This window comes from Mercenaria mercenaria, chromosome 12 (genome assembly GCF_021730395.1).
Source record: "Mercenaria mercenaria strain notata chromosome 12, MADL_Memer_1, whole genome shotgun sequence".
In the NCBI taxonomy this organism is placed as follows: domain Eukaryota; kingdom Metazoa; phylum Mollusca; class Bivalvia; order Venerida; family Veneridae; genus Mercenaria; species Mercenaria mercenaria.
The window spans coordinates 50,024,700-50,037,256 of record NC_069372.1 but is presented as its reverse complement, the minus strand read 5'-3'; the positions used below and the strand labels follow the sequence as shown (position 1 = coordinate 50,037,256).

The 12,557-nt window shown below is 36.1% G+C and overlaps 1 protein-coding gene across 5 annotated transcripts in view; it reads right to left on the bottom strand.

The window, feature by feature from the left end:
- The window catches only part of LOC123533341 (telomerase-binding protein EST1A-like), a 45,398-nt gene extending 32,852 nt beyond the window's left edge, over positions 1-12,546 (bottom strand). For 2 of the 5 annotated variants that reach the window (XM_053520008.1, XM_053520011.1), the window contains exons 1-8: positions 12,395-12,546; positions 7,756-7,869; positions 6,736-6,857; positions 4,950-6,054; positions 4,604-4,710; positions 3,608-3,619; positions 1,872-2,127; positions 307-1,540 (exon numbers count right to left, since the gene is read on the bottom strand). In XM_053520008.1, the coding sequence (XP_053375983.1) occupies positions 307-1,540; positions 1,872-2,127; positions 3,608-3,619; positions 4,604-4,710; positions 4,950-6,054; positions 6,736-6,857; positions 7,756-7,869; positions 12,395-12,503 (3,059 nt within the window). In that variant the 5' untranslated portion in view covers positions 12,504-12,546. The remainder of the gene's footprint in view (positions 1-306; positions 1,541-1,871; positions 2,128-3,607; positions 3,620-4,603; positions 4,711-4,949; positions 6,055-6,735; positions 6,858-7,755; positions 7,870-12,394) is intronic. The other 3 variants (XM_053520010.1, XM_053520012.1, XM_053520009.1) reach the window with 2 other exon arrangements.
- Between the last annotated feature and the right edge of the window lie 11 nt (positions 12,547-12,557).

Here is a 12,557-nt window from a genome sequence, read left to right as displayed (position 1 = left end):
CTAAATTGGTTGTACAAGCTCTCATTGACAGCTTGGTGAAACAATAAAGATATTGTCAGATCCTCAAACAAAAAGGCAAATGGTAGAACCGTCAAACCACATATATTAAGCAGCCAGTCACAGGAGTGACCGTCAAACCACATATATTAAGCAGCCAGTCACAGGAGGGACAATCTGGTTGCTTAATGCAGGTGACTGCTTAAGGCAAGTTGAAATTATAACAAAATGTCAATTAGGAAAGTGTTAATGCCTACTTAAGGCAATAGGCTGCTTAATATATGTACAACTGTATATACGTGTTCTTACCTTTGATAATACGGATCTTCCGGATATGGTGAAGTTTCCCTGTAAGCTTCTGGTGGCGCCTGGTACACATATGGGTCATACATTCCAGGTGGAGGGGGCATCATTGGGGGCATGTTGTATCCATAACCATAGCCCGGTGGATAGTATGGCCCGGGACCATACCCTCTGTTGCCATACATATCCGGAGGGGGCGGAGGTACTTGACCCATATACTGAGGTGACTGTGGTGAAGATGGGTAAGAATCATTGTCTTTAAATTCAAGTTTAGGTTTTGCTTCCTCAATGACTATCGGTTTGCTAGGATTGTTTGGATCAAATAAAGTTTTCTGCCTATGACTACCAGAGTGCTGTCTCTCTCTCGCATGGGAACCGCCTCGGTCTGGAGTATGTCCCCGCCCCCATCCATGGTGCTCATGTGGTCCCGTCTTTCTATGAGGAGCCGGGTGAGAACCAGTATCCTGCTCCTTAGGCTGAGGTGGAATATGTAAAATTCCACCTCCATGTGGTTGTTCATTTGGCTTCTCTTGATCTTCGTGCCTATAGTCTCTGTCTCTAGAAAACTTATCATAATTTCCCTTATCATCTCTTTGACCCCTATTATGATCGTCCCTGTCCCTTCTGTCGTACCCTCGGCCCCTACCTCTATGACTTTGTTTCCTATCGTCCCAATTATCTCTATTTGAATGTGACTGTCTATTATCAGATCCTCTACCTCCACTGTAATTTCTGTTCCTCTCATTCTGCCTTGAGTGGCCCTCATCTCTATGCCACCTGTCCCTTGAATAATAGGGATCATCTAGTTGTTCATATGACCCTCTTTTGTCAAATCCTCTACCTCTCCCTCCCCCTCCCCTGTGCTGACCCTTACCACCTCTGCCCCTATCATCACCTCTATATCCACCTCTATCCCTCCAAGTCTCATCTCTAGGCCCTTTCCAACTTTCGTCTCTTGACCCTCTTCTATATGGCCCTTCAGAAGAATTCTGCCGACTGAGATTTTCCGAGCTTCTTCCCTTGTAATTATCAACTTTGACCTGTCTCCTGTTGCCGTGGCCACCACATGTCACTGAAATATTCATATGTTCCATAGAACCACTACGTCCTTTCTGAGATCCACTGCTTTTACGTCTACGTCTTCTCCGTCGACGCCCGTCTCCGCTGTATGCACTTTGAACACTTTGGACACTCTGTACACTGTGGACACTTGACACACTTGAATCTCTACTTCTGAACCCTTTGAGATAACAGAAATGAATAAATTCTAAAACTCTATACTTGCTGTGAATAGTGGTTGTGCACAACATATGTCCTTCTCAAGTATTGAAAATGAGCAGATTTATTCAATGTAATCTTTCATTCTGGAATCATTCTGAATGTAATATAGACGTCAACAAGAAAGTCTTTAGTTCATGTATCTCAGTTTAAATTAATACTGCTCAAATTCATAAAAGTTGCGAAACTTCCTCTATTATGAATATACAGATAATTAAGTTTAGGTTAATCTACTACATCCGAAACAGTATTTAAACATTCTTTAAAATCAATAAAGCGAGAACAAAAAGTACCAAGAGAACCTCGTCTACGATCTGTTCTTCCTCGTGGTTCATCATGATTCTGTTTTCTCTTTGGTAAGGGCAGTGTACTCGATCTTTCTGACCATGAATCCGACTTTCCCGGAAATCCTGCAAGGTACCCAGGCGTGCTTGATGTCATTATATCTGTTTTGGCATTATTTGTGCGGTCCCTTTGTCCCTCTTTCTGTGACAGACCAAGTTCCTGACGTTCAAACCATTCATTCATCTTCTGTGTTTCATCTTGTACCTAAAGAATAGGTTAGAATTTGCTTTTGTTTCATTTCATTTTAGACGATTGGTAATTAAGCTTTAAGATTAGTGATCAACTCCAGAATTTTTTTAATCTTTTAGGGTACTTCAAAAACTTTTTCTTTGTAACTGTTCTGACAGCAGTGTAAGCTGCCTTTCTTTAAAACCATTTTTCACCTATACGTGATTAAAGCTGTATGAATTCCTTGTCATGCATATTACTGAGCAAGCCAATGGATGTTGTCAAATGCACACAAAGCTTAGGTTAATCATATGCAACAAATGCATTTTTACCTTACGCAGCTTTCTTTAGGTTAATACTGGTTCAATGTTTATAAAACTTGAGTTTGGAGACCAGTCTCTGAATACTACCCTGCCATTGGCCAATTTCAAGATAGAGGTCAGAATCTACCAATCTGACATCAAAGAGTTTAGACTGGTATCCAAACTCAATTTCATAAACTTGCAGCCTGAAATACTGTATCTTGTTAGAATCTTTTTGACAGGAGATAGATGTATGCCCGAAAGAAATTTAAACAAGAGCACCGCAATGCTGAGCAATATACACCCGAAGATATGACCTTTGACCCCTAAGTGTGACCTTGACCTTAAACGAGCCATCCGAAACATGCGCTCTGCACATTGTCTTGATGTGGTGAACATTTGTACCAAGTTCCTTTAAAATCCTTCAAGCAGTTCAAGAGTTACAGAGCGGACACAGAACAAAGTCATAATTATGATCTTTGACCCCTAATTGTGACCTTGACCTTGAAGCGAGCCATAAAAAACATGTGCTCTGCATGTCGTTTTGATGTGGTGAACATTTGTTTCAAGTTTCTTCGAAATCCTTCAATGGGTTCAAGAGTTACAGAGTGGACATGACACTGCTAACCGACAGATGGACAGACAGACACTGGCGTCATAACATAATACATCCTTTCGGGCATATAAAAATGCTTGACAGTGTATTAAGCTCTGCTCAACCATATCAAATGCAAATGTTAGAATTAGCCTCTCTCCTTCTAACTCGATTCAAATTAATATCTATGTTTGGAGACCAGTCTAAGATCGCAACCTTGCCACTGGTGAGTTGCAAGAATCAATCAATCAGCAATCAGATTACCGGAGGTTTGTGACTATCCTTCTTCTTGTGAAATAACTTGTGACCTTGTAGTATCAGTGACAATTCCCCCCACCACAGGTAATAACAATAACCATGCTATGTCTGTGTTTGTTGGGCTTGACATTTTTTTAAAAATAATTTCAGATTATATTCATGCACATCTAATTTCAATTATCATTGGAAAAAATAAGTGACCAAAGTGACCAAATTACAATAAAACTGGTAAAAAATATGAATCAAGAGCATTATCTTTGTGTGAGATTCCAAATGCCGCATCTCTGTATAAATATCAAAAGTCTTGCTAAGGAAGACAACAGTTAGAAAACATTACAAACATTTCTGGTACAGAACTTACCTGATTTGCACACTGATTGCATGCCAAAAATGAAAAATACCAATTAATTATTAGAATATATATCATTCTACACATACTATCTATCTACTTAAACAACAAAAGCCACACACTAACATATAGTCTTACAAAACATAAGAACATTTCAAATCTTTCAAAATAGTAAGATAAACCTGCACATTTGAATGTGTGGTAAGAAAATAGCCAAGGTGATTGGATCAGTTGTACTGGTACAGTACTGACTTTGTTAGAAAAGGAATTATTCAGCCATACCATAAAATCAGAAAAATTTGTATGTGATTAACTTTCACTTTAGTATTTTTTAATATTATATACCCTTCTCAAATGCGCACATCTGATTGGTTGAAAGGGGTGCAGACACAGATCTGCAAAAAAGCAATACTGAACCGCGAGTGATAATGACTCTTTCTTATATGTATGAAATATGGGCCAGTCAATTGAGTGCATTTGAGAAGGGCATATAATATAACAATTAAAGACTTATGTTTCGGTCAATATGTGTTTTTACTGATCTGTAAAAATTATACTGACCTCTGACTGCGTCCTCCGTCAATATCATTTGTTCAGGTCCGTAAAAACACATATTGACCGAAACATAAGTCAATAACTGTATAATATTTCTCAAATATGTTATTCCATATGTAAACTAGAATCTTACATTATGCTGAGATAAAGATAAAACCTCATATAATAAAACTGTTTCTAAATTTTGCATTCCTGGCCATTCAAATATATCAGAAGGTACAGAGTTTGGTTCAATTTCACTGAAATTAAGATGAAAAAGGGTTCCTGGGTAGAACCTTAAGCCTGAAAGGCTTACTGATGACAAATGTTATATTCTTACAAGGCTCTGCCAACAGTGGTACAGAGCGAATTACTGGGTGGTCAAACTGCTGAATCTAAAAACCATACTACATTACATAGCCTCAATTTTTTACTCTAGTAAAACTATCAAAAAGAATCCAGCACTGAATGTACCTGTAAAGCTAGCTCTCGTTCAACATCTTCATTCCAGTCTATCTTACTGGTGTTGTCAAGTTCTTTATCAAAATCAAGTTCTTCTGTACTCCAATCACTTCCTGTTCCTATATGGCAAAAATATAGAATGTCAGGATAATATAAAATTAAGTTTTGTATTTAGCAGAATTTTGCAGAGAACACAAAGTGCTTCCAGAATAACGTCTTGAAATCAAATGTAACGCTACAGTATGAGCCCAATTTAGATGAAACCCCTCTTCTAATCACTGGAGAGACCCACAAGCTCCTTTGATCAGATACTGTAAATATTTTGAACTGTAATAAATCAATTACTTATTTATCTCACCTGTACTCAGATCACTGCTTACACTATCTGTTCTTTTTCTCATTCCAGAAAAGGCATGTTTCTTTGGTATGTTCTTTGTACCACTGCCGGAGCTGCTCCTTGGCATTGGCGGCTTGCCAAGGTTCCGTCCACTGAGATTTAATTGTTCCGAGCTATGACTACGCTCAAACACCATTGTCCCGAGATTCTGTGGATCTGGATAGTAACCATCATCATCTTCAAATCGATCAGACTGATTCAACTTATCATAAGATCTTGATTTAGTTTTGTTTGGCGTCCTGCGGAACCTTGACAAAATTTCTTGTTTATCTATACTTGGCTTATTTTCATTGATTTTCTGATTACTTTCTTCCATGCCAACTGGCGCTGTATCTTTTCTATCGGCTTCTTGACCTATTGTACTTGGCCGAGAGGGCACAATATATAACTCCTGGTCTGCCTTTACATCTTTATTCTGTTTGTTGTCAGTGTCAACTTTACTGTCCTGTTTCGATGTTAATTTTTCAGTCCTTGTGTCTTTACTCTCTATTTTTGGTCTTTGTTCTTTGGCATCATTTTTATTCCCAACCAGACCTCTGTTATTTCTTCCTTCACTTTGTCTTGTATTTGACCTTTGATTATGTCTCTGACCCCTACCTCTTGAATATGACTGACCTTGACCTCTACCTTTTGAATACTCCTGTTCATTGCTTCTTGCATTTCTGTTGCCAGTTTTAATTGGTTGCTCAACATTTTTCTCTGGAGAAATCCGGTTTTCAGTTTCTGATTTATTGTTTATTACAGTAACTTGCATATTTTTCAGATCTATTTTTCTTGGTGAAGGTGACTGGGGTGCATGAAGAAAAGTTGCAGTGGCTGGTCCAGGGCTCGGGCTGTGAACCGTTTTAGGGCTGGGACTGGACAGTTCATCCTCCAAATCGCCAGAATTTTCCCCACTTGCATCAGTAACCTGTTGCTGTTGCTGCTGCTCTAGGAGCCGACCTTTAGGAACATAGCGCTGTATTTCTGGCTTCTTCTTTCTTCTCGATTCATCACTTCTACGATGTCTCTGTGTATCACCTGCAGTGATTTTGAGGTCCTGTATACCTGCATTTACAGCTGCAAGCTGAAAAATAATGCAAAACTAATTTAAGAAGAAGAAAGAATGAAAATATTTCAATAATGAATGTTTGCTTTAATGAGTTCTTAAAATAACAAGTTGTTTTCCTATACTAAAATTCATTTTTTCATATTTGTAAACGGATTGTTATTAGCATAAAAGCAACATATCCATTCAAAAATTTTGTAAAAACTTATAACTATTTTTTTTTCTTTCCAATCTGTGACTTTATGGGATTTTACAAGGTAAAAATAAATTTCTGCCCATAAAAAAAGACATTATTAAAGACATTTTTAGAATTTTAAATGATCCTACTATCATCCTGGGAGACCTTTAGAATGATGTACAGTTTATATCTGAATCTTGTAAATAAAGCAAGAATTCATGAAAATTCTCTGTTAAGGACTAGGTGGATCAAACAGTATGATTATTTCTGACTACATGTGGATAATTTCATCCTTGTGTAGTATTCAAGTAAACATTTTCAAAACTCAAACCTACATTTGCAGATATAAATGCAAGAAAGCAAAGTCATATTTTAACAAACCCATGCAGTTAAACCATTTAGTGCTTTTAAAAAAAATCACAAGCAGACCAGGGGTAATCATAACCAGTAATCATAATCAGCTGAAATCGATTACATTTGCCAAGATTTTTTAAAAAATTATATAAAAATATTTCAAGTACCTCTTTTTCAACACTGTTTTCCTTTGATGAAGGATCAGACACAATATCCTCCTCCCAATTTTCCTCTGATATATGAAGCTCAGTTTCCACTGGTTTACTCACTGACTTCTCTGGGCTATTTTCTATAAATAAAGAAATTTTACATGAGAAAATTCTCAAGAAAATGTCATATACTGTATATTTTCTGCATTCTTATTTTTGAGATATTCATTTACCCATGACCTAAGACATCAGCAAAGTTCAAGCTGATCTGAAGGCATTATTTGGAACTATTTCACCTGTCAAAACTTTTTAACATTTTTATCATCTTTAGAAAGAAAGTAACGTTGCCATTTTCATAAATGTACACACAGGATTACATTTACATGCAAGATTATTTTTTCCTTTCCGTATAATAGTTTCAGTCTTTATTCTGTGTTATCTCAATATATGAAGCTAAGCCATGCCTTCTGGTTTATTAAACATGCAGAACTTATAATCTTAAATACCCAACACAGTACATAAACATTTTCACCTAGTTTTTTTCTTTTTTTTTTTTTTTGCATATTGGCTGTCAACAGTCCCCATCACAAGAACTAATAATACCACAGAGAAACAAGAAATGATTTTTCAAAACACACTTGCCTCCAAATTAGCACCCCTGACAAAGGCTAGGGTTGTGCACCTACCTCTGACCTTGAGGTCTGACCTGACATGCACAACACATCTTATTATGCTTACTAATGAACTGACAGACAGAATGGTTCCTATATGCCTTACTTTGAAGGCAAAAAAAACATTCATCTTAACAGAAAAATCATTCACTCCAGTTATAGGTAATAACTATAAATCTTTACCCTGCTAAATTTCTAAAATGGACTGATCTATCATTCAGTTTGGGCAGTACCATTTATTATTTAAAGGGGTTTCCACTGAAAATTTACTGACTGAACAGGATGTGTAGGCTCATCTTGGTCTGCACTGGTCGCAAAGGCAGAATCACTTGCTGCCAGCAGGCTAAAGGTTAAGATGTATGCATACCTTTCTGACCTCCATGATCTCCTTGCTTGTCTGGTTTACTTCTATGTGGGGGTTTATATATACCAAGTGAAGGTCGCTTTGTTTTCCTCTCCTGTTCTCTTTTCTTCTTTGTTTCTGTTTTAAAAGAAAGGTATTTTACCTAAACTGAGAGTGGAAGTAACAAAATGTATCAGTTCAAATTATGTGTATGTCGAAAGTAAACATCACTAAAAACAAATGTTTCCACTAACTGCTTTGAAGAAAAAAGTGTTGAAAGGTAAAACTTATTTTAACCCAAGTACTATGGCTGTATTATTTGTTTTATTAATACATATAATGAATAAATAGTATGGAGGCATCTAAAATAACATACACTTAAGTCATATTCCTTTGAACATGTTGAATTTTTTTTACTGAAATGATGACATTAACAAGAGGACCATGATGGTCCTGAATCGCTCACCTGTTCCCACATGACACAGTTTTGAGTATGACGTCGTTTTTTCTATTATTTGACATAGTGACCTAGTTTTTGAGCTCATGTGACCCAGTTTTGAACTTGACCTAGATCTTATCAAGATAAAAATTCTGACCAATTTTCATGAAGATCCATTGAAAAATATGGTCTCTAGAGAGGTCAGAAGGTTTTTTCTATTATTTGACCTAGTTTTCGAAGGTACGTGACCATGTTTTAAACCTTACCTATATATCATCAAGGTGAACATTCTCACCAATTTTCATGAAGATCTCATGAAAAATATGGCCTCTAGAGAGGTCACAAGGTTTTTCTATTTTTATACCTACTGGCCTAGTTTTTGGCCGCACGTGACCCAGTTTCGAAACTGACCTAGATATTATCAAGGTGAACATTCAGATCAATTTTCATGCAGATTCATTGAAAAATATGGCCTCTAGAGAGGTCAAAAGATTTTTGTAATTTAAGACCTACTGACCTAGTTTTTGACCCCAGTTGACCCAGTTTCAAACTTGACCTAGATATCATCAAGGTGAACATTCTGACCAATTTTCATGAAGATCCATTCAAGGGTATGGCCTCTAGAGAGGTCACAAGGTTTTTCTATTTTAAGACCTACTGGCCTAGTTTTTGATCGCAGTTGACCCAGTTTCAAACCTGATCTATATATCATCAAGATAAACATTGAGACCAACTTTTATACAGATCCCATGAAAAATATGAACTCTAGAGAGGTCACAACGTTTTTTCATTATTTGACCTACTGACCTACTTTTTGACGGCACGTGACCCACTTTCGAACTCGACCTAGATATCATCAAGATGAACATTCTGACCAATTTTTATGGAGATCCATTCAAAAATATGACCTCTAGAGAGGTCACAAGGTTTTTCTATTATTTGACCTACTGACCTAGTTTTTGATCGCACATGACCCTGTTTCGAACTTGACCTAGATATCATCAAGATGAACATTCAGACCAACTTTCATACAGATCCAATGAAAAATATGGCCTTTAGAGAGGTCACAAGGTTTTTCTATTATTTGACCTACTGACCTAGTTTTTGATGGCACGTGACCCATTTTCGAACCTGACCTAGATATCATCAAGATGAACATTCAGACCAACTTTCATACAGATCCCATGAAAATATGGCCTCTAGAGAGGTCACAAGCTTTTTCTATTATTTGACCTACTGACCTAGTTTTTGAAGGCACGTGACCCAGTTTCGAACTTGGCCTAGATATCATCAAGGTGAACGTTCTGACCAATTTTCATGAAGATCTTGTGAAATATATGGCCTCTAGAGAGGTCACAAGGTTTTTCTATTTTTAGACCTACTGACCTAGTTTAGGACTGCACATGACCCAGTTTCAAACTTGACCTAGATATTATCAAGGTGAACATTCTGACCAATTTTCATGAAGATCTCATGAAATATATGGCCTCTAGAGAGGTCACAAGGTTTTTCTATTTTTAGACCTACTGACCTAGTTTTGGACCGCACATGACCCAGTTTCAAACTTGACCTAGATATCAAGATGAACATTCTGACCAATTTTTATGAAGATCCATTGAAAAATATGGCCTCTAGGGAGGTCACAAGGATTTTCTATTTCTAGACCTACTGACCTAGTTTTGGACCGCACATGACCCAGTTTCGAACTTGACCTAGATATCATCAAGATGAACATTCTGACCAATATTCATAAAGATCCAATGAAAATTGTGACCTCTAGAGTGGTCACAAGCAAAAGTTTACGCACGCACGCACGAACGGACTGACGGACGGACAACGGACGCTGCGTGATCACAAAAGCTCACTTTGTCACTTTGTGACAGGTGAGCTAAGAAAGACATACCCAGTACCTGTCTCAAAGTAATACAGTATACAATTGTACAAACTGACAACTTCCAGATTACCTTGACAGCTTTTTTTCTTTGAGCCACTATTTATTGTTAAACAAGAGTACTAAAACCCAAAACAACTGCAGACCACAAATATTTCTTTCTTTAAACACAACCCCAGGTGCCTCTCCAGGCATTATAAAAAGATTATTTAAAGATTTTTCAGTCTGTAAATTTATAGAGCTGGTGTATGAAATCTCTTAAAATTACAATTTAAATCAAAACCTCAGGTTTAAACTTAAAGATTTCAAGACTGCATGCATCAATGAAGGTTATTTGTGATTTTCTGACAATATTGATGACTTTGAATTTTCGGAAAATGTAAACAAATGAAAGTGATCCAACCTGTCTGAAATTCTCCAGTTAGTTATATCTATGCATGTAATAAGTGAAACATTTCATTTTAACCTGTGGTTTTGATTTTAATTGTAATTTTGACATATTTCATACACCCAGTCTGTAAATATATCGACTGAAAACTTTTAAATTAATAGACTGTTCAGTCTTTAAATTTATGGATTGTCAATAAATTTACAGAATGTCTGTAAAATACAGTTGATAATTTTAACCACCATGCACATAACATATCTTTTAAACTAATAACTGCTCCTGTCAAGTGCTTGCCAAGTGTAATCAGCATTGATTTTACGGCAGTTTAAAGTTGAGTTAAAGTTGAAAAACAATGTAATCCTACTCCTAGACCTGATAACCATTCAAATGATTGGCAAATACTCTAAGTTATAGCTTAATTACTGCAACCACTGACTATAGGAGAGATCGCACTGACATCACGCATCAACACCTGTTTATCTGGCGGTGGGCAAAACAAAATGTTTTTACATTGTTTGTGTATGGATCAGAATTTTCAATTTTAAATAACTTTTTCGTTCATATATGGATTTTTAAAATTTAAAAAGTTTTGAAATGCTTACGATTTTCATATTTTCTTATTCAAATATTTTTTGAAAATAAATAACCGTTTTAAATGACATTTGATTTTAATAGGGGCGTAGCGATGCTCCAAACTTTTAGAAAAAAACACTGTAAGTTAAGCGTTCATAATTAATCCATTTTATATCAAATAATATTTAAAAGTTATCAATAAATTGCTTGTTTTATATTCTTTCCATTGATCAAAAAATTATTGATATCATTTGTGTTTTAAGAAAGTTTAAGCCGTTAGAAAAACATCACTGTTAACAGAAAAACATGGACGCTCGACGTCTGACCACCCGATCTTTGTCTTATCAGTTCTAAAAATAGAATATACAACGGATTTGTATACAAACACGATCTCTCCTATTACAAGTTTTCTTACTTTACGAGAACAGTGTACCACTGGAACCAACTTTCCCCCAGTGTCGCCCACCTCCCTACCCTAGAGCAGTTCAGTGCAGCAGTTTGCAGCCTAGAACATGTCTCGCCCTAGTTATCCTGCTAACTCAAGTTTTAATCTTTTTATATCACCAAATTTATTTTTAGTTTCTTCCACTCTTAAATTTTTTAACGCTTTATTCTTTCTCTTCTTGATTTTGACTTGCAAAATGTCTAAGTTCCCGCAAAGGGTTTGAGGTCAACGGCTGATAGACAGATAGAAATTCATAACTTTACCATGACATCACTGTTCATTAGGGGTTCTAACTGACCAATCAGAGAGCTGCATTTTCAAGTACCTGCCAGTTTCCACTTGGGTATATCGAAGTACATTTACAATGAACATATAGTGAGTTTAGAAGTAAATATCACACTATTTTAGAAATCAAATTTAGATTTTTCACTGCACATGCCCCTGATGATGCTACAAACAACAAAACTTTGAAGTTTCATTGAAATTTTATATGGATTTAATACCTTTATTTTAGTTTAAAATTTTAGATTTTACACAGGGAGTCTATGATAAAGTCCGAGTAAAATGTAATCAATACCCAAGTGAAAATAGTATTATTCCACAATGTTTTAGACCTGTTAAAATTATGAATACTCAATTCTGTTACTCAGAAATTTAAGATTCTTCTTCAGACTTTCTGAAAATTTGTTATTTCAAATTGCGTCAAGTAAAATCTTATCCGGGCTAGTCAAAAAATATGAATAAATTTATGTTCCAATAAAGACTAGCTGTCTTTGACGAACACTGTTAGAGCATTTCTTTCGAATTTCGACACTTCAAAAGTTTGACAAACCGACAAAAATTCAAAACTGAAAGTAAAGAATCAGTTGAATAAATGCTATTTTAAAAGTATGTTGTAAAATGTTTATTCAGGTCATTAGAATTAACCTTCTTTTGACTTTCTAATCTTTTCTTCTTCCTCTTTTTCTTCATTTGACTGTGCAATATCTTCTAATTCTTTGTACGTTATTCTCACAACATCTGACTCAGCGGCCATTTTTGGCAAATAGTTCGTTTTCGTCTCCCAAACGGAGAGTCTTGTTGGATGACC